The sequence below is a fragment of the Stegostoma tigrinum genome, chromosome 7 (assembly GCF_030684315.1).
Source record: "Stegostoma tigrinum isolate sSteTig4 chromosome 7, sSteTig4.hap1, whole genome shotgun sequence".
Lineage (NCBI taxonomy): Eukaryota > Metazoa > Chordata > Chondrichthyes > Orectolobiformes > Stegostomatidae > Stegostoma > Stegostoma tigrinum.
Window position 1 is genome coordinate 36,332,145 of NC_081360.1, and position 27,103 is coordinate 36,359,247.

General features: G+C 38.5%; 1 protein-coding gene across 2 annotated transcripts in view; it reads left to right on the forward strand.

Annotated features, from left to right (window-relative positions):
• mstnb (myostatin b) overlaps positions 1–26,043 on the forward strand; it is a 45,730-nt gene extending 19,687 nt beyond the window's left edge. Inside the window, exons 1-3 of one of the 2 annotated variants that reach the window (XM_048534080.2) lie at positions 18,230–19,318; positions 21,085–21,458; positions 24,670–26,043. In XM_048534080.2, coding sequence (XP_048390037.1) covers positions 18,913–19,318; positions 21,085–21,458; positions 24,670–25,050 — 1,161 coding nt within the window. In that variant the 5' untranslated portion in view covers positions 18,230–18,912 and the 3' untranslated portion in view covers positions 25,051–26,043. Of the gene's footprint in view, positions 1–18,229; positions 19,319–21,084; positions 21,459–24,669 lie in introns of those variants that run through there. The other variant, XM_059647168.1, reaches the window with a different exon arrangement.
• Positions 26,044–27,103: the final 1,060 nt, after the last annotated feature.

The following is a 27,103-nucleotide window of genomic DNA, read 5'->3' on the forward strand; positions in this document are numbered from 1 at the left end:
GGCAATTATGGATGGACAATAAGTGCTGCCTAGCCAATGATCCCTCATCCCATTTATGGATAAAGGAAAAGAAATGATGTGTGGAGTCCTTTTCTAATGATAAACTAAGTTGTGTTATAACATGGCCTTACCAGTGTAAAGTGTGCAGTCTGTCATGCCCTGCTTCTTGGGGCAAGCCAACTTTCTTGGCAAAGCCTACTGCCTGGGTTGCACCACTGACTTTGTCATGGCAAAGAGAGTTGAAGTGGTGTCAAATGGTACAAATGACTTTGGTAACAGCCTTGATACATTTGTGGGTATCAGCACAGATTGTAGATGACCCAGAACACCATCACGGAGCTATGCCAGTGGCTGGAGCAGGGTTTGCAATCTGTCTGGTGGCCATCCCATCCTAGTAGCTGCCAATGTGACATCTAGGATTAAACTTTCACGCAGCTAGATCCTTCTAATTAGTCACTGAGGACCAAAAACAAAATAAAAGAACTGCAGAAGCTGTAAATTAGGAACCAAAACAAAGTGGCTGGAAAAGCTCAGCAGCATCTGTGAAGGAGAAAGCAAAGTTAACGTTTTGTGTCTGGTGACCCTTCCTCAGAACTAATAGTGGCTGGGAAAATGTCAGTTTATGTGCAGAAAAAAGGGGAGCGGAATGGGGTAGGGAGTAAATGATAGGATAGAGCCTAAAGAGAGAGAAGAGCAGTTGGACAGACAAAGAGTTGATAATGATCTAGCTGGGGGGGTGAATAGTTGTTTTTGGGAACTATTAATGACTAAGAACAGGCTGTGTGGTAACAAGGCCTGGTGTGTGGGGTAGGGGGCTGGGACATGGGAGAGTCTAGGCCCTAAAATTATTGAACTCGATATTGAGCCCAGAGGACTGCAGGGTCCCCAAGCGGAAAATGAGGTGTTGTTCTTCTAGCTTGCGTTGAGCTTCACTAGAACACTGCAGAGACAGAGATGTTGGTCAGGGAACAGGGTGGTTCATTAAGTTGGCAGGCAACGGGTATTTCAGGGTCTTTTTTGCAAGCAGAACATAGATGTTCTGCAAAGCGGTCACCCAGTCTATGTTTCATTTCCCCAGTGTAGAGGAGATCACATTGTGACTAGTGAATGCAGTAGACTAGATTCTGGGAAGTGCAGGTGGAAGTGAAGACAGGCCCTCCCGTACCTCCTCCCCATCCTCTTTGGTTGCAACAATCAATTGGATCAGCCATGATCTTTCATAAGGAAGAACCAGAGTTGACAGACTGAATTGTGTACTGCTGCTCCTAATTCGTTTGTTGCTGCATCCTCTCAAGTCTGTTACATTTGAACAACCGTAGTTCATTCAGGACCTATAGCCTGTTACGTAGGAATAGATGCAGGCCAGTCAGACCATTGGCCTTTTACAGAGGAAAGGGATGTAACCATTTTGTCCATCAAGCTTGTGACCCGTGCACAGGAGGAAGCCATCAATATCTCTTAGGCGTTTTACACTGAAACAGCAGGGGGCCATTCAGGCCCTCAGGCATGAGTCCACCTCTATCGTGACATTAGAATGCATACTGCAACATGAAAATAATAGCAAACAGAACGGGAGTGGATACACAGCTCTCTTTGGTTACCTTCCAAACTACACCAATCGGATAGAACTGCGCACCACGCTGACCATCATGCCATTTTGAAATGGGTGAATGACACTGATCATCTTGTCAGGGCATCCAGATCTTTTAAGAACCTTCAGCAGGTCTTCGCAGTTTGCTGTGTCAAAAATTTTGGTTATGCCAATGAGCAGCAAGTAGAGGCTCTTACTCTGTTTTCAGAACTTTTCTTGAACTTGACGTGCTGTAAATGTTATGTCTAGTGTTCCCTATCCTGTACAGAAATAACATTCTGATTTTTGGTGCACTGAGTTAATGAGATAAATGATAATCTGATTAAGAATGACCCTTGCTAGGATTCTTCCTGCTATTGAAAGGAGTGATATCCCATGTAATTTGTCACTGATGGATCTGCACCCTTCCCAGTGGCTTGGTTCCAGATTAGGCAGAAAAGTCTAATGTGTTTCTAATTATGAAAGACCCTCTGTTTTGAAATACTTCAAGTGGAATCCTTGAAACTCCTAATGACTTGCCCATTGAAGGTTGCTTTTCAGCCTTTAAGACTTCTACTTGAGGTGGATCGAGAGCAAGGCCTTCCAGAGCATTGTGCTATGAAATTGCCTCAGTGGTATCATTGTGCACTATGAATTGTTGGTTTATGTGATTGCTGAAGTGTTCATCCAGAAGACAGAGTCCCATGCTTATGTGTTATGAGCTGATTGCTGTCTGCTGAGATAATGTGTGTCACACCATTGGTTTGGGACCATAGGCTGATCACAGACCTTTGTGTAGAGCCTTCAGGTTGTTTTTATCAGCACTTGTTTGAAAGTCATCAGTCTTATTCTCCCACCTTCAATTCCTCTTCTCTCTTATTTTGACATACTTTGCTGGTGATTTCTTGTCAGATATATAAGATCTGATGCACTTTATCTGGAAACTTGCGTATATCTTTGTCATTGTTATTGAAGCAGTGCTTTGACTTAACAAGTCCTACGACCTCAGTTGATATGCTGTTAGTCATTTAACAAAGTAAAAACTTCAGTGCTAATATAATTCTGTGCGGGTTATCGGTAATTCCTATGACTCATTTATATTCCAGCTCTTGTCCAGAAATAATTACATCAAGCTTCCTTTATGTCTTAACTTTGGCTTAAAGTGTCTCAGGTTTTATCTGCATAGACATAATACTCCTGACAAGTCAATGGTTGGAGTGACATTCTGCCCCTCTAAGGGAATGGAGAGAACACATGTCCTTGGTATTTCTCTGTCCCACAATAAGTAGTTCAATATGCACCAATGTTTGTACCTGGTCTGTACCCATGTTGTTTTCAGCTTTTCTGCTTGTTGGAAGACTGCATTTGTGATTGTTAGGTGAAATTCACTGCACTGAGAGAGAATAGCTAGCTATTGGAGTTTGTTGCGTTAATACTGGGGTGTCCCAGTGTTCCTCTCCATCTATTACAATCTGTGCCCACTTGGACACTGAAATAACCAAGAACAATAATTTCATGCTGGTGGGAGCACTCCAGTAATTGTTTTGTTGACATCATCATGGAATATTTCTGACCTCATTTGTCTGTGACATTGTTGAAACATAGGCAGTAATGACTATTTCACACTGATTACTGTTAATGTGCTGTAACATTGGTGATATGGAGTCAGAGTCATACAGCACGGAATCAGACTCTTCGGTCCAACTCGTCCGTGCTGACCAAGTTTCCCAGGATATCAAAAAAAAACTTTAATTCAGGTTGTCCTCACATTTGAGTCCCTATCTTGAGTCAATTGAGCAGGTTTTTCTATTCCAGCTGTTCAAGTACTTAACCTGATTTTCCTTAAAATTGATGTGAAATTTCTAAGTAAGTAGTATTGGAAGCATACTTTAATTATTTCTTTTCAAATTTACATTAAGCAGTCTCCAATCTTAGAATACTCCCTTAAACATGACAAATTTATAAGAAATTTGTATGACAGTTTCAGTAGCACAGTATCTTATCTTTCCAAATTCTTGAAACAGTTGTTTCATATAAAAATAATTGTATTAAGCTTTAACAGTTGTTAAGAACTTTTGGATGCTTTACTTTCGTTAAAGAGACTGTACTGTATATGTCGTTCTTTTTAAAATGTGCGCAATTGGTCATCAAACACTTCATGGAACATAATAATTTTGTATATTCCAGAAGTTGTAAGTCTTTTTTTGTGAAAGTTAGTTCAAAAGCCAAATCTCTTCTTCCATACTTGATGAGCTTACCTCTGATCAATAAACGCTTGGCTGTAAGAATTACTACTGTGGCCTAAAGACAGGGCAAGGAGACAGGGAGAGAAAGTATAGATGCCATGGGAAGAAATGAGGAGGGAAACTGGCAAAGGGCATAGGGTGATACATGAAAGAGGAATTAAAAAAGCAACTTTAAGGATGTAATTCATTGAGTAGGGATAATGTCAGAGTAGGAAGTTTTGAGAAAATGCTGAATGTGAATGATAAGGCAAGAAAGAAGAGGAATGATAACGGAAGGAAGCTATGTTAAGACAGGAAAATAGGTTAGAGAAAATGAAAGAAACCTCATGGGGATGGGGACATTGCTGGCTTTGCTGAAAACAAGCAGAGAGGCCACTGTCATAGCTTTTTGCTCTTCTTTTGCTTTTACTTTATGTGAGCAAAGCTTTGAGAGTTTTAAAAAGAAATGAGCAAAATTCCTTTACTATTCTTCTGATAGTCTATCCCTGGTAAGATTTCCATGGAATTAATTTAGTGTAACTGGTGAACATAGTAGACGATAGACTGATTTTTTTGGAACCTTTAGACATCAATATTATTAAATTGCAGATAGATACTGAGTCATCTAAAGATGGTACAAACATTGATTGATTCACCATTCTTACTTTAACTTGCTATATTACTAAAATGATAGATACAAGATGGCAATTAATGTCCTTATGCTTATTGAACTGTAATATATTTTGTATATCATCTTTACACTCAGCACATTTACTTGACTGAAACGTGGCTTGAAGTTTGAGTTTCTACCTATGATTATATTGCTAATAATTTCAACCTGATCATTCCCAGTAGAAATTGCACAGCATGGTATAGAGTCACAAAGTCATTAAGCATGAAAACGGACCCTTCAATCCAATTTGTCCATGCCAGCCAAGTTTCCCAAACTAGACTAGTCCCATTTGCCTGCATTTAGACCATATCCTTCTAAACATTTCCTATTCATGTACCTGTCCAAATGTCTTTTAAATATTGTAACTGTGCCTGCATCTACTACTTCCTCTGGCAGTTCATTCCACATACGAACTACCCTGTGTGTGAAAACATTGTTCCTCAGGTCCCTTTTACCTGTTTCTCCTGAGATCCTAAAATTATGCCCTCTGGTTTTATGAAGATGTGTTATCTGAAAAGTTAATTTATAACGTCACTGGCTGGGCATATGTACCTTGAACTTTTAAAAAGTAAGTTTTCAAAGTAGAGGACACCGGCTTCAGCAGAAAAATACTTGCATTTGCTAAGAACACAAGCTGCTTTTATGGAGGCACTGTGTCCGCAAACCTTTTGCAGAGAGAGGTCGCATGACTTTTTTTTTCCAGTGTACAATACATTGGATTTAAACACCGGTAATTAGAGTGAACTCACCAAAGGGGAAATAGCCTTTGACTGCTGTTGTAATCCCAGCTGATGTTACTACTGGACAAGACAGATCCCAGAAGTAAATCAAGCTTGAGAGACCACATTTCGTTTTCTTTAAATTTATTGTAGTAGTCTTTCTCTGAAATATAAATATACAAGGCACACATTTGAATGTAAAAATAAGACACATGTTTATCACACAAGAAAGTAAAGCAAAGCAAGCTACATAAATATACAGCAAACTTTGCCTTAACCAACACTTTATGAACCGGCACACTCAATAAACCAGCAAAAACTTATATCGCTGAATGCTGTGAATGTTGCTGTATTATTCTTTGGAAAAGAACCTGTTATAGCTGACACTTTATCAAGACCATATGTGAATGAAGTAGAGCACTGTGATGTAAATTGACTTATGTAAAATATGATCATCTTTTTCTCTCTCTCCTGTTTGTCTTTTCTCTTTCTCTTTTCTTTCTTCACCTTTAAGGCTGGAGCTGTGTCGGTGGGGCAGCTCATATGGACCAGATCAAATCCCCTCAAAATATATGAAGAAGATAGCCTGGACCATATCTTTTTCTTATTTTAAAGGCAAGTGCTAGGTATTGCGTTCCAGATGCAATTCGATTGATCAAACTACCAGTCTTGAAGCAAAACACACTGTATTTTATACACTGTAGTTAAAATACAACAAAAGAACAAAACTGGAAAACTTAACTCTTCTAGAAAACTTAACAGTATAATAGATTGTCTAACTGCTATACAGTAACTGTTCCAATGTAGCAACTTTCCATAAACCTACCCTAGCCGAAGGTAAATTCAATAAAATAGTTTGTCTCGTGCATTCTGCAGTCTAGGGAGAAAAATCATCAAGAGAAAACTCTCTGATACAGAGAATAGCAGGGAGTGCTGTACTCCAGCTTCCAAATCTGGCTTCAAGATCCCAGCAACTGCTACTGAAAATCTAAAATCCTGGCTCTGGGGGAGCTTGACCCCACCCATTCAGGCTGCTTATATTGATCCAAATTTTTAAAAATACCCCAGGCCTCAAAGCTGTTTATTTGGTTCAAATAGACAGCTCGGCACCTCTGTCATAAAAAAACCTCTCTTCAATAAAGAGCTAGGATAAAATATACCTCTTAGAGCCACAATATTGTATCATGGCTGTTGCAGCATCAGTGGCATGGATCAGGACTCCTGGCAGCAATGGCATTGCCCGGAGTTTGGGCACCTGGCTGTGGTAGGCCCAGATCCTGGGCTGTTGGCCATGGCAGTGCCTGGGACAGGGAATCCTGGCTGCAGTAAGGCCAGAGCCTAGACTCACGGTGGTGTTGGCTTCAGTAATGAAAAGACTCCTGGCTGTGGTAGGCCTGGATTTGAAATGCTTGGCAGTAGCAGTGTCTAGTGCAGGGACTCCTTACTGCAGTAGGTCTGAGTGGGGTCTCTTGGTGATCTCAATGAGGTGGTGACAGTAGCAAAGCCGGGATCTCCTGGAGCATTCATGCTATTGTTGCTGTATCCAGAGGGGAATTCCTTGAGGCCTGGAATACCTTGCAGAAGCTCTGGAGTTGTGCTTGAGACCCAATTTGAATGGAAGATGAACTCTATTTAAGTAATTTTTTAAAATTCTTTTTGTAACTCAAAATGGCACCAGATAGTGGCAGCAAAACACTTTTCACTGCATCTTCTCTATGTGTGACGATAAAATCACTCATTCTTTATTAATACATTCATTCACATAATTTACACCATGAAGTTTCTGTTTGATTCGATAAGATACAGTGAACCTTGCCTTTAATGGTTCCCTGCGAAAAGTGACAGTACTAATACCTTGTCTCCAGAAACAACATTTTGAACATTGGCCTTTTTATGCTCTAATTTTCATTGCTGTTTGAGTACTCTTTAGATGCATCTTGGCCAACTCTTATAGAATGGTACATTCCTGAAACTCCGAACAGAGACTGAAAGCATTGTTTCTGAATTTTGGTTAATCAACTTTTCTTTTCTCGATTTAAGCAGTCCCTTCACCTCTTTCTCCCGAATGGTTCTCCCAATCATTAGGACCTTCTGACAATAAGCAGTCATTATGGTCTTTGAAGTTTGATGTAATCTGTCCAAAGCACCTTGACATTATGGATGTTAAAAGGATGATACAAATTCTTTTATTTCCAAGCTAGTAATCATTTCCTTGAATACTTGAACTTTGACTTCATCATATTTCTTCCATAATCCATATAGTGTTAAAAGCTTTTGTAATGTTATTTTTGCTGAAATCTTTTCTAAAGTCATTACTTCAGCTTGTTTCGTTCAAACGTCCATAATTATTAAAAGATACTGATTCCTAATCATGATTTGAGGTAAAGGTGCACACAGTACATGAAGACCCTGCAAATGTTATTTGTTTATTTGTGGGATGTGGGTGTCGCTGGCTGGCCAACATTTCTTGCCCATCCCTAGTTGCCCTTGAGAAGGTGGTGGTGAGCTGCCTTCTTGAACTGCTACAGTCCAACTACTGTGGGTTGATCCACAATGCCATGGGGGAAGGTATTCCAGGATTTTGACTCAGCGGCAGTGAATGGTGAGTGCTTGAGGGGTACTTGAAGGTGGTGGTGTACTCATCAATCGGCTGTACTTGTCATTCTGGATGGAAGTGGTCATGCATTTGGAAGGTAGCATTTAAGGATGTTTGTTGAATTTCTGCAATACATCATGCAGATAGTACACACTGCTGTTACTGAGCATTGGTGATGGAAAGAGTGCATGTTTGGGAATAAATGCAGGCAGCTTTATTCTGGATGGTGTCAAGCTTCTTGAGTGTTGTTGGAACTTCAGTCATCCACACAAGTTGGGAGTATTCCATCACACTCCTGACATGTTCTTTGGATGGGATTTGGGAGTCAGGAGGTGAGTCACTCATTGCAGTATTCCTGGCCTCTGACCTGCTCTTAAAACCGCTATGTTTATATAGTGAGTCCAGATGTGTTTCTGGTCAAAGGTAGCCCCTTGGATGTTGATAGTGGGCGATTTAGAAATGGTAACACCATTCAGTAATGTCAAGGGGCAGTGGTTAAATTGTCTCTTATTGGTGATGGCCATAGTCTGGTATTCATGGCGTGAATGTTTTGCCATTTATCACCCCAAGCCCTGGATATTGTCCAGATCTTGTTGCATTTGAACATGGATGCTTCAGTATCTGAGGAATCGTAAATGGTACTGGACATTATGCACTCATCAGCGAACTTCTCCACTTCTGACATTATGGTGGAGGGAAGGATATTGATAAAGCAGCTGAAGATGTTTAAGCCTAAGACAGGACCCTGAGGAACTCCTGCAGAGATATCCTGGAGGTGAGATGACTGACCACCTACAACCACGCCCATCTAACTATATGCCAGGCATGATTCCAACCACCGGAGAGTTTGTATCCGATACCCATTAATTATAGTTTATCTCCGGCTCCGTGTTGCCTCCCTTGGTTGAGTGCAGCCTTGATATCAAGGGCTATCACTCTCACCTCATCTCTGGAATTCAGCTCTTTTGTCCATGTTTGAACCAAGGCTGTAATAAACTGAGTGGCCCTGTTGAAACATAACCTGGTCACTGAGGCTCAGTTTATTACTGAGCAGATGCTGCTTGATAGCACTGTTGATGACACCTTCCATCATTTTACTGATGATTGAGAGTAGACTGTTGGTGTGGTAATTGGCTGAGTTAGATTTGTTCTGCTTTTTATGTAAAGGACAAATCTGGGCAATTTTCCACACTGTTAGGAAGATGCCAATGTTGTTGCTGTCCTGGAACAGCTTGGTTAGGGGAATGGCAAATTCTGGAGCACAAGCCCTCAGTACTATTTTGAGAATGCTGTTTGGGCCTGTAGCCTTTGAAGTATCCACTGTCTCCAACCATTTCTTGGTATCATGTGGAGTGAATTGAATTGGCTGAAGACAGATAATTGCGAAGGTAGGGACCACTGGAAGAGGCCAAGATGGATCATCTACATGGCACTTCTGACTGAAGATTGCTGCAAAAACTTCAGTCTTATGTTTTGTACTGGTGTGCTGGGTTCTTCGATCATTGAGGATGGGGGTATTTATTGAAACTCCTGCTCCAGTGAGTTGTTTAAGTGTCCAACACCACTCACAACTTGATTTGGCAGGACTGCAGACCTTAGATCTGATCCGTTGTTTGTGGGATTGCTTAGCTCTGTGTCTTGCTGCGTTTGCTGTTTCACATACAAGTAGGTCTGTTTGGTTGCTTCACCAGGTTGACACCTCAACTTTAGGTATGCCTGGTTCTGCTCCTGGACGCCTCCTGTGCTGTCCATTGAACCAGGGTTGATCCTAGTAATGTTTCAGTAGGAATATGCTGGACCATGAGATTATAGATTAAGTTGGAGTGCAATTCTGCTGCTGTTGATGGCTCACAATGCCTCATGGATGCCCAGTCTTGGGTTGCTAGTTCTATTCGAACTCTGTCCCATTTAGCATGGTGATAGTGCCACACAACATGATGGAGGTTGTTCTCAATTTGAAAGTGGAACTTCATCTCCACAAGGACTGTGAGGTGGTGACTCTTACCGAGACTGTAATGGACAGCTGCATGTGCACTTGGCAGATTGTTGATGATGACGCCAAGTATGTTTTTCTTTCTTGTTGGTTTCCTCACCACCTGCTGCAGACCCAGTCTAGCATCTCTGCTCTTTAGGACCCAACTAGCTCAATCAGCCAAGCCATTCTTGGTGATAGTCATTCAAATCCCTCACCCAGAGTACGTTACGTGTCCCTGCCATCCTCGGTGCTTCCTCCAAATGTTGTTCAACATGGAGGAGTACCAGTTCATCAGCCATACAGAGATGGTATGTAGTAATCAGTAGGAGATTTCCTTGCCCATGTTTAACCTAAATACACGAGACTTCATGAGGTCTGGAGTTAATATTGAGGATTCACAGGGCAATTCCCTCCCTACTGTATATCACCATGCTTGCACCTCTGTTGGATTGTCCTGCTGGTAGCTCAGGTCATATCCAGAGATGGTGATAGTGGTACCTGAGAGGTATGATTCTGTGAGTATGAATATGTCAGGCTGTTGTGTGACAGTCTGTAAGGCTGGTCTCCCAAATGGTGGCCCAGTGGTTAGTATGGAGGACTTTGCTGTGTCAGCAGTGCTGTTCCTGCCATTGTCTTTTCCAGTGCTTAGGGTGATGCCAGATGATCTGTCTGGTTTCATTTCCTTGAGACTTTGTAGCGAATGGTACAACTGAATGGCTTGCTAGACCATTTCAGAGGGCAATTACGAGTCAGCTACTTTGCGGTGGGTCTGGAGTCACATGTAAGCCAGACCAGGATGGCAGACTTCCTTTCTTAAGCACATGAGTGAACCAGATGAGCCTTTCCCTCTGACAATTGATAACAAATTCATGGTCATCAATAGATTTTTAATGAATTCTGCCATGGTGGGATTTGAACCCAGGTCCCAAGACCATTAACTGAGTTTCTGGATTTGTAGTCTAGTGATAATGCCACTAGGCCATTGTGTCCCCTAAATAGTTCTTCCTGCTGAAGTTGGGATTAAGGGCATGGACTTAATGGTAGTGAGGAAACCTGACACATATGGCATGTGTGACAAACGTTTTTATGTAATCCCGACCAATAAAAACATTTTAATGTGTGCTTTTCTTATAGCAAAGTTAATTTCCATTGGAATTTCATGAGCCTCTTGTAACATCTTGTTATGATACTTGTATGGAACTACCACTCCCCATTCCTCACCATCTGGAATCTGAGGTGATCTCCATTTCCTCATTAATACTTTGTCCTTCAAATTAAAAAGCTCATGTCAAGGTTCTGACGCAGTTTCTGAGTAAACCTTTTCTGAAGAAGGATCTAGGCCCGAAACATCAATCTTCCTGCTCCTCTGATACTGCTTGGCCTGCTGTGTTCATCCAGCTCTACACCTTGTTATCTCGGATTCTCCAGCATCTGCAGTTCCTACCATCTCTAAAACAGTTTCTGTGTAGGCTGTTTCATAGAACTATTTAAATTCATTGCATTTCCATTAAGGGAGATAGCTTAAACATGTCAGCTTCATTCTCAGTTTAATTCATCCTTTTCAATTAAATTTCTAGAAAAAAAATATTGTGCTCAATAATTGAATTTCCATCTCCCTTTCTTGCTTTATCTAATTTATAATGTCTTGAATCAGATCACAACTCAGTCAGGAAACAATCCAGGAAACATTTCAGTTTCCTCCACCCCCCAGAGGTTCTACCACCCTCGATGAGGCCAATATATTTGAATCTGGTGGGTAATTTCCTAAGATAAAATCAATTCCTTCTATATGAATTTGTTTCGCTACTCTGACTACAAATCCTCCATTTACAATGTCACTGTTTGAAACAACTGTGTGTAATGGACTGATTTGTAACCTCCATTTATACCCCTAATTATTACATTCTCTTTCATTAACATGTATGGAAGACAAATAGTATTATCAACCAGATTCAGCAAGTGAGCTTATTTCAGTGTCTCTCAATATTTTTATTGATTTGAAGCATAAGGGAAATTCCCATTTTCAGATAATATATTCAATGGTGTGATTCTCTTTGCCAATATTCCATTATAATGGAAGCATGCTATCTTCTTTGTCTCAATTTTTGGTATTTTGGCTTTCTTCTGTCTTTTTCTCAAAAGGTAGTATTTCTTCCATCTTCCATCCACAGAATTTCTATTCTTCCAGTTTCCTTGTGGATTGCCTATAACCATCTCGCTACCTACAACTGTATGATATAGAAGTATATGAACTGCTGCTTCTCTGATGTTGGATACTTGATGCTCAACTCATTAAGTGTTTAGGTTTGCAGGAATGCTATTCCTGAATTGTTCCATAATCATAATTTCCCTTAAGTTCTAAATGTTTCTTTTGCTTTAGTGATAAACAAACACTAGCCCCACAGCGATAATGGGAACTGCAGATGCTGGAGAATCTGAGATAACAAAGTGTGGAGCTGGATGAACACAGCAGGCCAGGCAGCATCTTGGGAGCACCCAAAACATCAGCTTTTGTGCTCCCAAGATGCTGCTTGGCCTGCTGTGTTCATCCAGCTCCACACTTTGTTATCACTAGTCCCACAGCATTTCTTTTCCCCTTGCAAATTCTATAAATATTTAATTAGGTTTCTTCCTTTTAGTTATAAATTTTAATTGATAATCTTCAGGGAAAAGCTAATAAGCACCAAGTATTGCCTTTTTAACAATTTCATAAACTGGATTGTTTGCTGTCAACCTTGCATACAGAATCATATGTGTATTTGTATGAGACATTAAAGTCCGATTGCTTTTGGCCAGTTCGTCTCTCCAGCGAACTTCTCAAAAGAGATGACATTTCTTTTAACTCTATCCTCCTAAATTTAGGCCCGAAGCACCAATTCTTGGTTAAAGTAAATCACTTATTGGAATCAGTATCAACCTATAATCTCTTCTTTCCTTCTTTTCTCTAAGCTTTTCTTTGGCTGAATCTCATTGACTAATTTTTTAACCTGTTTGGAGTTCAAGTTTTTTCTAAAATTTCAATCCCTTTCCAATAACTGCTGTTTTCTCTTTTGCCTCTCTTTTGCGTTCAAGTTTTCTGAAGTCCATGGATTTTTCCATTCCTCCTTTTTTATCAATAAAAGCTGAACGAACTGCAAATGCTGTAAACCAGAAACAAAAATGGAAATTGCTGAAAAAGCTCAACAGGTCTGGTAGCATCTGTGGAGAGAAATCAGAGTTAATGTTTCAGGTCGAGTGACCCTTCCTCAGAACTCAGAACAATTTTGAGGAAGGGCCACTCAACCAGAAACATTAACTCTGATTTTTCCTTACAGATGCTAGCAGTCCTGTTGAGCTGTTCCAGCAATTTCTGTTTTTGTTGTTGTTGATTCCCTTTCCTCTCATCATCTTCTCACACAAGCTTCTCTCTCATTTCCCTCTCTCTTTTTCTTCTAACTCAAATCTTTTCATTTCTAATTGTACTGGAGCCAACTCTTGCTATGACATCTCAATTTCAGGTTTCCCTTTTTTTCATTTTAAATATTGAAGTATCACTTTAAACATGTCTTCCATATGAGACCCTGGTTTTAATTCTACATTTGAATAATTTGCAAACTCTCTCAGTTTAGCCTTCATCAAATATTTTAAATAATCCACAATTATTTTCTACTCCCGTAAAATGTATAGCAATGTTCAAAGCCATTTTCAAAATCCCTGCAATAAACTTCACCACAACACAGCCATTTTATGCTCAGCACGATCATGTACTGGTTTCTTTAAAAGAGACACAGATCGCTCATAAATTCAGTTACCTCAGATCCAAAATAGGCCCCCACTTGTTATAATTGCCCCTCATGTTACTCTTGGATGAGTCAGATGCCAGATCAAAATCTGGCCTGATAGATCATATTTGCTTTTATTTAATGTGATTGTCTTTTAATGAATGACAAGCACACAGATTTGGTTTTAACAATAAAACAGATGTTAATTAAAACTCAAATTTTACAAAGCTAACTAAATGTAACACAATTTGAAATTTTAAAAAACACTTGTAAAGACCCATGTATTTCCCATTGCTATTTCTTTGCAGTTACTCAAAAATAGAAATGTTCCTTCGCTGCCTAATGTTTTTCCCTCAGTTCCTGTCTGTGAGATGCAAATTTCTTCCTTTGAATTCTCACAACACTGAGATCTTTGACTTTATCAGTTTAAATATCCCATAAAGATTTCTAGCCAACCACACCTGGTCTGGATATTTTCACAGACTGATACCCTTACATTGATGTAATTTGTTCCCTAACTGCTTTGACCAAACTTCTTCTTCTAATCTGACTTCTGTTAAGTCTCCTTCAAACTGATTTCAGAAGCTTTTAACTAAATGTTCAAAATAATGCCTTGTTCATTCAAGTTCTGCTTGGCAAATGTCATTTTTTCTTCACCAGACGGAAGACCTCAAAATATAAGCAATCATCCATTCACACTTCTGGAAGTCTTCTGTCATCTGCTCTGTAACACATATTGGTTTAAAATCATGGTACCAAGAAGATTGACCTCCTGAATTGTAATGCACACTCTCAATTTTTTTAAAAAAGCCAGTAGTTTGAAAACCTCTCACCAAAACCTGAGTTGAAACCTCCTGAAGGGCCTCATTTCTGCAAGTGGAGGGATCTTTTGAAATCTATGCCACTGTCTCCAGAGAAAGTTAATTCAACCAATCATAATTGATTCATGGAGAAAAGGCAGTAGCAATCGATTATGCAAAAAATGACATCAGCTACAGGCACGCGTTTGTGAATAAATCATTTTTCTTCTGACTGCACTTTGCTAAACCACTTTTTAATATAACACCCTACAGAGTTCTATATTTTTTCTAGACTTGGAAGCATTTGTCTTTATATATGTTATTTTTCAAGACGGTTAGTCAGAGGTATTTTGCGCATTTAAACCATTTATTGTGCTTGCAACTTGTGTATGTGGTAGGAAGAATATTGTTGGAATACCATTTCAGCTTTTTGAATAAATCTTAGGAATCTTTATTATTATGGAAAAAATGTAACAAATTTAAGAGCTCACATATAGTAGAGTTTAAATAATATATGAAGTTTACTTTTTCCATTGTCCTTTTATTATTCACGAGAACTGGAGGTTACACTAATGGGGGATTTGTGTTTATAGTAGTGCTGTGTCAATATCCTGATAAGATAAAGGGGTAGAAAAGGAATGTAGAACTGCACATTTTCATGAGCAGAAAAATGTAGGTTACTTCCAGATGGTTTTTTATATCCAATTAATAGGAATATTATAATATAATGCATTCAAATATCCAATTAATAAGGATGTAATAATAGAAATGAGGAATTTTTTCTCAGAGTTGTATGACTTTGGAATTCTGCCTCAGAAGGTGGTTGAAGCATGGTCACTGAATATTTTTAAGGCAGAGTTAGCTAGATTCTTGTTAGCCAAGGGAACCAAAGGGTTGTGAGGATAAATGGGAATATGGAATTTAGAACATATACCACAGAACAGCCATGATCTTATTAAATGGTGGAATTGGCTCGAAGGCCTGATGGCCTACATCTGCTCCTAATTCAGACTTTCGTTTTTGAATTTGCAATGAAAAAAAAAGGTGTGGTAAAATAGTTTCATAATTATTTACTGTTATTTAAATAAGACAAATATTTCCAGTAAATATAACTATAGCAATGTTTTAACATGGTGACCTGATTCCCTACCTTTTTTTTAAAACTGACCGTGATCACATAGTATGTGCAATTGACATTAAAAATGAAATGGTTGAAAAAAAATGATGTATGAACATGACGCTAACGCCAACATTAAGCACTATTTAGGTCAGTCAGTCAGAGACAATTTATTGTGTGCAATTTCTTAATTTGATAGCTCAACTTTAAGAGCTTTAGCAGTATCACAGAAAAACGTTGAAATACACATTCATGCAGTTACTCTGGTCACTGCCGTTGTATTTATTTTGTTCTGCCAGTGATTGTTAAATAATATGTTTGGGATTGTTGAACTACTTTGAAAAATATGTCATTAATATCGCGGTGAGTCGCAAAAAAAGTTTATAAATGATTGGAAAATGAGTTTTTAATTAACTGGCATTACAAATAGGCGGGGCGATTTAATGACAGCAGCATAGCTATCATAGCAATTACTGGAGAAGTTAATTCGTGTGTGTCATTTAAAAATAGTAGCTTGGTATAAATGCTTTCTGTAGAACTAACGAAACGAATGTCACATCTTTGACACCGGGAAAGTAAAGAGATTTTAATAACGATTTACTCAGGGATCTTGTCTGGTTATTGTAAATTTACCGCGCAGGATTTTAAATCAGAATTAACAGCATGGTGATGATGAATTCTCCCAATTGCTACAGGGCTGATCCCGATGTGTTCGATTTGCTTCTTTTCTCTGTATTAGAGTTGAATGCGACTCTCAAGTTTGAACCCGACTGCACAGGCTACTGATGTTGGCACTTCATGTTCGTTTGTCTTGATCTGTTCTGAAAGACCTTGTTCAAGAATGTCTGCAGAAATCAAAAAATGTTATAAAAGGATCGGTTTAAAATGAAAATGAAACTAAGATGCCGGAAATACACCACTGCTTTAGCAGAAAAAGAGTATAAGTTTCAGAACAACTTCCGACGTTAATTCTGTTTCCCTCCCCATAGATGCTACTTGACCAAAAGGAAGTTCCCGACATTTTTTTTTTGCTTTTATTCCAGATTTCCAACATCTGCAACATTTTAATTTTTTGTTATAAACGATGTAGTTCGACCAATTGCCAGCAGATGGACATGTTATCCATGGTCCAATCTCAAACTCAAGTCTATAATTCCGCATGAGGCATAAATTTTGTGATGTGAAATAAAATGTATTATTTCAAACCGTGTGATGTACATAATAATAATAATAAATGGGGAGGGGTGAGACAACAATGTTAGATCTGCATTCTGCTGGAATTTTCAACATTTGTTACATTACATTACATGGAATATTCTTAAAAACAGAAATACAGTCCTATGGTTAACTATGGAAAATGCACGTAAAACTTTCGGATTTTCTTTACCTTCAACTAAATACCTAATTGCACACTAAATTTAAAATTTTAAATCAGAGTTCACTTATTGTCTGAATTTACTAAATACCGCTGTGAGGTTTTTGTCTTAAACATGCAACTTCTTTAAAGGGAAACTTTACAGAAGCACCTACTTTTATATGTTGGGTTATATTCTAAATTATATTTTCGGTAATATGTGCGGCTACGTCCGTTGAAATGCGCAGAACAAAATAGACGTAATTCCCCCCCCCCCACCCCATTCTTACACTGGAGCACGTGGGCTTTTTTTCAGCGGAAAGGGGAACCCTGTGCAGAAATAGCCATCTGTCCGGTAATTCCTTAGAATCATGTTACCTCGTTTTAATTCTATGTGACAAAGTAATATATACGTCTGTACTCAGAACCCTTACCAATTTTTCGGATGTCTTTAACAAATTTGAGGGTGCAGTGCCAGCAAATCTGATCAAATTAGTTAGTTTATCACACAAACTAATTTTATTAGGTGCACGATAAACAAAACTATGAATCTTCACGCAGTCCCCGTGCTTAAAGAAAAGTACTTGTATTTATCATTTAGCATATTTTAAAGTTAGACTTCTGTGTTAAGCATTCTTTACAATTATTTTGCAATGATCTTCGATCCTGACAGTAGGGATGAAAGAGAAAGACACCAGTTTTGCACACTGTTTTACAGCTCGCGTAATTGAAGATTATGTCATTCGACTGTTTAGTGCGGTGCTCTTGATTTAGATGAGATGTAAGTTTATTATCAGAAATATGCAGTATGTTTCAGCAGTTTATTTACAGACCCAAAACTAGCAGCATTAATATTTGGTAGCACCTAACGGTTGACTCCACTCTTGCACGTTTTCTTATGTGGGAAGGTCTGTCTATATGCCGGAATATTGCCGAGAAATTGCTTCTACTCCTCGCTATCATTTCCATTATGAATGCATGTACATTGGATTAACAGACGTTGTAGGGTGACTTGCAGACGTGAACACTAGTTGTCATTCCTCTATATTTCTGACGAAAAGTTAACAAGTATTAAGATTTCGTGATACTTCGCAAGACTTGCGCAAAAGTAAGTTTCTCGCAAGACTTGCGCAAAAGTAAGTTTCTCACAGAAACGCGAGCTTTCGCAGGGCTTGTTGTTTCGTCATAATATTCATTGCAGCATTCATTGCATTTCTGTGTTGTGTACTGATTCTTTTTGTCAGTAAATGCAACAATTACACCTAATTATTTAACGAGCTGTAACTGTGAGTTGCAACTAATAGCCACTTTTCGTTTAAACAAAACACTATGTAGAGGTTTAATGCTGTTCTGCTCTGCGGCTGCGTTAAAGCGCGCCAAACGCCCCCGGCTCAGCGGCGATTTACACAGCTTGCGCTTAGAAATGGCTCAGGGTTATGGTGCTTATACTGTTATTTGCTTTAACTCAATTTAAGCAAAGCAAAGGAAAAGGTGACGGCCAAGAAAAAAAATGGATGGAGTGCTTGGACAACACTCAGCTGTGTATCGAAAATATGGAGGAGTTGTTACCGAATGAATGCGGTCGAACTTTCGGAAGACTGGACCATTCCTTAATTACAGGGGAAAAGAGAGCGAGATTGTTTATGAAGGAGTATCGGTCACAACTGGGGAAAAAGATGTTCTGTGAAAGCTGTAGAAATTGGAAACAAAGACGGAATATTACGCCGAACTGCCGGGGATCCTGAGATTTGGCGTTCTGAAATGAAACAACTTCCTGAATGCAAGTAAAGAGGATCACCGTACGATGCTTTGTGTGAATTGTGTCCGTTAACGTTCATTGGAACAAATAGGCGATATAAACACACGAGCGAAGTTGAAAATAATGACGCTGCGTTGGCTGTGAGTGACAGAGAAGGGTCTCAGTTCTGACAGCTAGATTCTTTGTTGGCACAGCAGCCAATCGTTGATTTTTACGACACAATAGTGAAGCCAAAGTTGTGGTATAAAAAGCCGTGTTGGAATATATGAGATTTACCAGTGTGCTTGGCCATATCCCAGCCCACCAGGCTCTAACAAACTTTCAACTGCAATCAGAAGAGGATTCACTTCAAGACCTGGGAACATGCAAACATCACAAGTACTAATTTACCTGGCTCTCTTTGGTGCACTTGGTCGAGTAGGCGGTAGAGACGGTGCTCACGCGAATTTGACAGATATTAAAACGGAATCGCTAGAAAAAGGGCCGGACAGTGACTATAATGTGTCCGAGTGCTCTGCTTGTAGGTGGAGGAAGGAGAATAAGGCACTGAGACTGGAATCTATTAAATCACAAATTCTGAGCAAACTGCGTCTCAAAGAAGCGCCCAACATTAGTCGGGATACAGTGAATCAACTTTTACCGAAAGCTCCTCCTTTGCAACAACTACTTGATCAATATGATATCCAAGGGGATGACAATAATGACGCCTTATTAGAAGAGGACGATTATCATGCTACAACTGAAACTCTCATCACCATGGCCACGGAGCGTAAGTAGGCCGGTATAAGTAACATATCAGCAGTAAACTAACCTTTCTCTCCAATTAACAACTGATGAAATACAACATTTTAACTTGTATGATGCCGTAATGTTTACACCATTTGCTCTCAATTGATAGACTAATATTGCTGGTTGTAGGTTATTATGTGTGTTGCACTTAAAGCAAACGGCACGACAAAGATTTTATTAGCCATGGAAATCGCGACCTCATTGTGATCTTTTCATCTATTCTGTTTCAAAAGGCTTCCCTTTCCTTTACAATACGCACCAACATACTAAGGTCGTAACTCACTTAACGAGAAGTGTAAACTTTAAGGGGAAAGAAGAATCTTTATTTGTCCACGTTATAGCTATTCAGAAGAACTCACAAACACGCTCTGTTGGAGTTAAGCAAGGAGACCTTAACTAGCAACAGTTTATATTTCCTGTACACCTGAAACATAGGAAACCGTGTTTATAACCGAGGACTATAAAATCATAATTTTTTAAAGAGCTAACAATGCAAAACTTCATTTACGCTATCAAATTATGTTTTAGTTGAGGAGAAGTTATTATTCATTCTAGGCGACCCTATAACCTTAGGCGAGAGAGAGCCTTGCAAACGGTTCCTCAAGCTACTGCAGTGAAACAAATGAATGTAACTAATGAGGATTACGAGAGTCCTTCAGAAAGAGTTTTAATTACGCACTTGAGCAGTTATGTTCTAACTTAAAACTCTATGGTTTCCACCACTATTTCCAAAACAGTGTTTTTTTAAAAATAAGTTAACTGATTTTCTTCTTGCTGGGATGGTTGGGAAGAAAGATTCCATTGTCCCAAAGGCATATTAGTGTTCATTGTAGAGGAATAACTTAATAGCTACTAGCAAATGGTGTCATGACCTCAGCGTGTCATTAGGGTCATTTTAACTGCAAAGCATGTGACGGGTAACTGCAGCTGCCTAAATGCTCTGTCAGCCGTCGTTGGATGCTAAGTGCTACATCTGCAAAAAATGAGAGATTAATATGCACTCAGAAAAATAAGGTTGAGACCGATTTACAGTGGAATGCCCTCAATTTCTTTTAAATTAAAGAAAAGAGGATCAAACGGGTCAACAAACCTTCTCTATTATGCGTTTATTTTACTATTTTTTGCCGAACACACATGTTGAACACATTATTTATAAGCGATGCGTATATTTTATTCAGTACAACTGTGTACCTCTACGCCGACCACAGGCTCCGAACTACACTAAACGCAGGTAAATGGGATTAGTGTAGTTGGGTGTTTGTTGGTCGGCATAGACATAGTGGCCCGAAGGGTCTATTTCTGTGCTGCATGATCCTATAAATGTATATTGCATTAAGTAACAATTAATTTATGGCATGTTGCAAGTGAAAAATACAATCCAATCAGCCATTCAAACAGGTTAGATGTAAATATGAAATAAATATTACAACACAAACAGAAGATAATTTTCCACCCATTCATTTATCTTTACAAAAATCAAAATTATGCCAAATGTTTGTTGCCAACAGATGTATTCCACTAAATTGGATTTAGTGTTAAATCTTCTTTCCCAGTTAACCTTTACTCCTTCGTTCCAAAATGACCACCAAAATGAACACTAAATACTTCCTTGATTGTCAGTATGTGTGTAATTGGCTTCATAGTTTGAAATAATGCTTAGTTAGATTTTGTATTTGATGTATAATTCTTGAACAAATTGAAGTAACATAATTCACGTACACATTTTTTAAAACCTCTTTGCTCAAGCTGAACCTAGTGTCCAAGTCGACGACAAACCGAAATGTTGTTCCTTCAAGATCAGCCCCAAAATGCAGTTCAATAAAGTAGTCAAAGCCCATCTCTGGATATACCTCCGACCAGTGAAGCAAACGACAACCGTCTTCATGCAGATTCTGCGACTAAAGCCAGTCGGACAAGAATGGACTAACCACACACCAATTCGCTCTTTAAAATTCGACATTAACTCCGGCACTGGCCATTGGCAAAGTATAGACTTCAAACGCGTACTACAAAACTGGCTCAAGCAACCCGAATCGAACTGGGGCATCCAAATCAATGCGTCTGATATCAACGGTATCGATCTGGCAGTCACCTCCCCGGGAGTTGGGGAGGAAGGATTGGTGAGTGGCACTCCATTTTCAACAATACGGATAGTATGGCAGTAACCCTTCCAATATTAATAAATAGAAGCCACATATCACATACCTAGCTTAACAACTAGTCGACGTAATGAAACTTATTACGAAAACAATACCTACTTTAAAAGAAACGATAGCTTGCATTTTGGCTACGGATTAGAGTAAAGTATTTTGAAGGTTCTTCAAATTAGGATGTCATAAAGTAGCCCTGATACTGAATGCTTCCGGACACACTTCTACTGGAAGAATAAAGGGATTTCTTTGGCCCACAAAGTCACCCAACAATTGTACATTTGCAAACTTCATTCCAGTTCACTTGTTTTCCAGGACTTTTTTCTAATATAATGGTTTAGTTTTTTGCATTTGCTGTTGAGTTTAGTTGGACAAAGGCAATCATTATAGAATAATCTCAACAGTCATTTATCAAGGTGTCATATTTGGCATCTTGATTTATTACATCGCTTCAAAAGTGACACACATGGAAACTCGCGTAGTGTAATATTTTTTCTGACCTTATGATCCAACTGACAAGAAAAAAAGAAGTCGACCTTTACAACTTTATTGAAGAAACTTGTAAGAAAGTGTTTTGTATCTGAGGAAAGTAAGTGCACAGTTGGATCTGAAATCGAAGAGTTTATTTCACATCAATTATTCAGATATTAAATAATACCAGAAGAAAAATCATTTTAAATGTTTTTTTCAACATTCTCTGTTTTTGTCCCTCCTAATAAAAAGACACACGTTGTTGCAGTACACACAGTCCCAGAAAATAACACAAGTTAGACCACATAATTTACATGGACAAACATTAATACATTTAATCTGTTTGAATATATTTGATTAAAGTTTTTTAAAAATATACATTTATAGAAAATTGTTAAAGATTTTAATGATGGAGTATCTTTTAATCTATGACACAAATACTTTTGGAGTGTCATTTGTTAATAATTTAAATATCTCTGGTTGAAAGATGCAACAATATACCTTTATTCCGTGAGTTCTGATTTACTATTCTTTGATGAATTACAAGAAATACAGTTACATAGCATTAGAAGGATATAAAAACGTTCGGTGTATAATTTAATTTCCCCAGTTGTATTATTGCGCTTGGCAAATACAATGTTCGGTAGAGTTCAAACTCTTTCACTGGAATGCCGCAACCGCATTTTGCTCCGAGCGCGGTCTACCAGCAAAACGTACATAAGGAAGAAGAGGACTGAAATACATAGGAAAACAATATCACATATCTGAAAGTTAATTTTACAGGGAAACAACAACTCGAAAGTAATAAGTATTTAAAATAAGACTTCATACGATCCAACTCGCCATTAACCACAAATAGCACATGCGCCTATTAAGTCTTAAAAGTTCACACTCAGAATCAATTTCTGAAAGATTTCCATTTTGCGACTGGACTCTGTCATATGCTGCTCCAGATTGGTAGAAACATGTACAAATCTTTCGCCGAAAAGCATTTCTGATGACATCACAAACTGCGACATTCCTAAAACATGGGGGCGTTGAGCAAAATTATCATAACAGGAAACTGTTCCAAATCAGGTGGCAACATTTAATTTTAACGTAACTGCTGCCTCATTCAAGAATGACTTTCTCGCGGCCAAAGGATCGTTCCATTAATAAATGAAGATTTCTACAGAGTGAGATAATGAAAACGCTAAGGATTAGGGTCGCTATTCCAAGAGTAAGTCTGGAGCAGTCTTATCGGAGCTGTAAATCGCTTAGTGGGAGTTGGAGGAGAGAAGACACGTTTTCAGAGATCGTCAGACCTCAATTTTGTTCTGATGACTTTTTTTTGTGATGTAACTTATATTCAGTTTTTCCCGGAATGGTATTCACCACATTTTGAAATAGTTTTTCGACAGTTTTCCATGACCCTTATCGTTTTCCTAATGATCATGTAATATGAACGACGGAATTTGAAATCTTTCAATAGTTTATAAATAACTATAGAGTTTATAGTGGAGTGATTCCATGCACCAAATTTACGGGAAAGACATATGACCATTTCAGAATTAAACAGATCAAAGCTAAATACTGCGGATGCTGGAAATCTGAAATTAAAACAGATAATGTTGTAGAACTTGAAATCTTTTTGTTCTTGAAGAAGTTGAAAGTTTAACCTTGTTTCTCTCTCCACAGATGCTGCCAGTCCTGCAGAGTTTCTCCAGGAATTTCTGTTTTTATTTCAGATGTTTGAAAAGTTTCAGCAGGACAAATAGCATCTGTGAAGAGAGAAACAGGATTAACATTTTGAGTCTGATATGACTTCTTCAGAACTGAAGACTTCAGGTTCTTCAGCATTTTCAAAATTAAACAAGTTTCTCTGGGAAGTGCAGGAGCAGAAAATGTCATAATTATAGCCAAAAGTTAGTAATGTCCATTCATTATTCAAATAATGTAAGTATTCCACTTCGAATAACGCACACTCTTATTTTGAAGATTAAATGCAGCATGTTTATGTCTAACGTGTTTCAATATTAAATTATGCCTATAAAAAATGACGATTACATATTTTTCAAACTTTTGGGATCCTTTAACCGTATGGAGATACATCGTCTTTCTCAGCCTTTATGCATTATTGGAGAATATTTGAACAACATAATAAAATAACTCACTATGTTCACCCCTTAGAAGCAGAGAAAAGGTGGTTCATCTCCAAAGATACAAAGATGAGTCATTCCAATTGCAAAAATAAGATTAAGCAGAGGTAATACCAAAATGAGTTGAAAGCAAAATTATATTTACCTAATGCGTGAAGAAAATTTGAATGTCAAATAGCACACTATCAGATTTCAGTGTACTTTGCGTCGATCTTTGGCTGATACAATTAACTATAGATTTCTATATAGATTAAGGCACCAAGTATTTTGTGTTCACTGTTTAGGGGATGATCAGACATTTGCTGGCATAGTGCCCGAAAACTGACGCTTTTGAAGGCATTCCCTGCGATAGCCTTAAGTTTCTGTCCATCGCTCCCGAATTCTTCGGTCTTTCTTACAAGTTTTATTAGTTGTGTTGCGAAATTTTGTGCTGTAAGGGGGTACTAAGGTGCCTCTACTTTACAGGGACGAACAGAAATGTAACCGCACTTTTATGGTTCCGAGATGTTGGAAATAGGGTGCGAGCGTTTGAGGTTAAGAACTTACTTTAACATTTCCTTTTATGTCAACAGCAACCGTTCCTCGAAGTAAAGGTGACGGAAACGTCCAAACGATCCAGAAGAAACCTTGGTCTTGACTGTGATGAACACTCAACTGAATCTCGCTGTTGTCGTTACCCACTCACTGTAGACTTTGAGGCTTTCGGTTGGGACTGGATAATAGCACCCAAGAGATACAAAGCCAATTATTGCTCAGGACAATGCGAGTACATGTTCCTGCAAAAATTCCCGCATACTCACCTCGTACAGCAGGCTAATCCTAGAGGTTCGGCTGGACCCTGCTGCACCCCGACTAAGATGTCCCCTATTAATATGTTATATTTTAACGGAAGAGAACAAATCATCTATGGGAAAATACCAGCAATGGTAGTGGATCGTTGTGGCTGCTCTTGAGAACGACCAAAAAAAAGACGTGATACGTCCTGTCAACTGGACGTGCGAAATACGGTCGTGTCAACGATTTTCTGCATCACCCAATACTGTGCAATAGGCAGAGAAGAGATTGTATTTGTGTTGCTCGCCCCCCCAACCCCCCGAAACGAAACTAATAACACGGGCCGAACGAGAACAGCAAGATTCCAACACACATATTGAATTCAATGGTCCAGTCCACTGTTCCATCTCAAACAAGAGGAGCCAGTATACATTTCTAGCAAGACAGATCAACCCATACAAATTCATCCAAATCTAAATATGTATGAACAATTCCAATCCCAGCTTTGACGAATTGGTTAAAAGAATAAGACGTATTTGGTAATATTAAAAAAAGTGCCATTGCATGTGCTTAAAAATAATCCAGAAACTTTCTGACATAGACTTGACACTTAATTTCTCAGATCAGAGAATTAATTGGTCATCGGCCAATATAAAAACTGCATTCGTGTATTTTCAGCAGATATTAACATTCGACTTCAATATTTAACTCGGTTCAGATGAACAGGAGGATTTACATTATCATGTCGTCTGAACAACTCTAAACTTGAATTTTATGCATTGGCATTACGGGACAGATGGACTGTCTTTCGAAGCTAACAGAAGCACTATGTCTGTGGACAATGTTTAAGGCAAAATGGACAGGAATACCACAGGTCTGATAAGTGTTAAGACCCTGTTTGAATTCTGCCTTGGCAACAATACAGTTTGCACTACGGCAAGCCAATAGAGAGAACTGAATTGGTTGCTACAAAGTTGTAAAAACTGAATTTGATATGACTGCGTATGTTCGTTGAATAATGTGTACATGGCATTCATTTTGTAAATGTTTTCTTTTTTCTTCCTTTTCATCTTTTTCCACGGTTGGTATGATTTAACATGCCTACCAAGAGCAAGATTTGATACAACTTAACGTTATGTGCTCATTGAATAAAGGTGCTTGCTTTTGCTGTATCTGAAGTAAAATATACAATAGTATGAAGGAAAGTAACTGATGAACCGAATATGGGCAATATGCGATATCGCAATGGGTGCACTGTGGTGGTGATCTCTTTTCTTGAAGTCCAAGAAAGGTAACAGTGGTTGATGACGTAATGGAGTCTCTTGTAGAATAATACATTGTACAAAGCCATTCTTGTACATTATTCGGCTCGGGTCGTTATATCATTCACGTTAAAAACAATTATTTTATTAAATATACGATTTTAAAACCCACTATTTTGCAAGACCTTTTGATTTTACTTTGGAACATATGTTGTAAAAGATCATCCGAAGGTCTTTCCAAATATTGCATGCATAATAGCTGTATAAATTAGGAGGGCGTTGCTCAGCAAATTGGTCAAATGTTTTGACTCAGAAATATTCCCACACTCTTCATTTATCCTTGTGAATAACATCTGTTTGAATTGACTGGAATCTTTTCAATCTGCAATACGTTTTCCATCAAACAGACAAAACACTGGATCACAGGCACAAGCAATTCAGAGCCACAGTCAAATTAAATCGCGTGGCACAAAAATCGCATACTTACTCATTTCATGCATTAACACAGTCTAGAGAGAGAGTGGACTATATAATAAAATGGGATAAATTAATTCCAATCAAATCTTAAAAGCAGTGGCATCGCAGGGAGATGATCGCAATTCCAGGTTTATGAACAAAATTGTGTCTTATGAATGCAATGATTATTCATTTATCAACTGTCAAAATTGGTATCCAAGTTTCGGTTAGTATCACTTTTATACTAGTTGTGACAACATGAATAGCAAATTCAGACACCGTCATTTTCAGCAAAATCAGAAACGCTTTCACGTTAGTTACCGGCGATCATCTTAGAATTGGCAACTCATAAAACCAAACTTGTTCAAAACCAACCTTTCATATTATTGACAGAATTTATCTCACGGGCTCGAAACCCCTTGGGTTTGTTTGACAGTTTCTAGGAGATTACGTCTGAAACGCCCAGACACTATTCTCCACAAAACAGAAGGAAACAAATCTTAGAAATTACTTT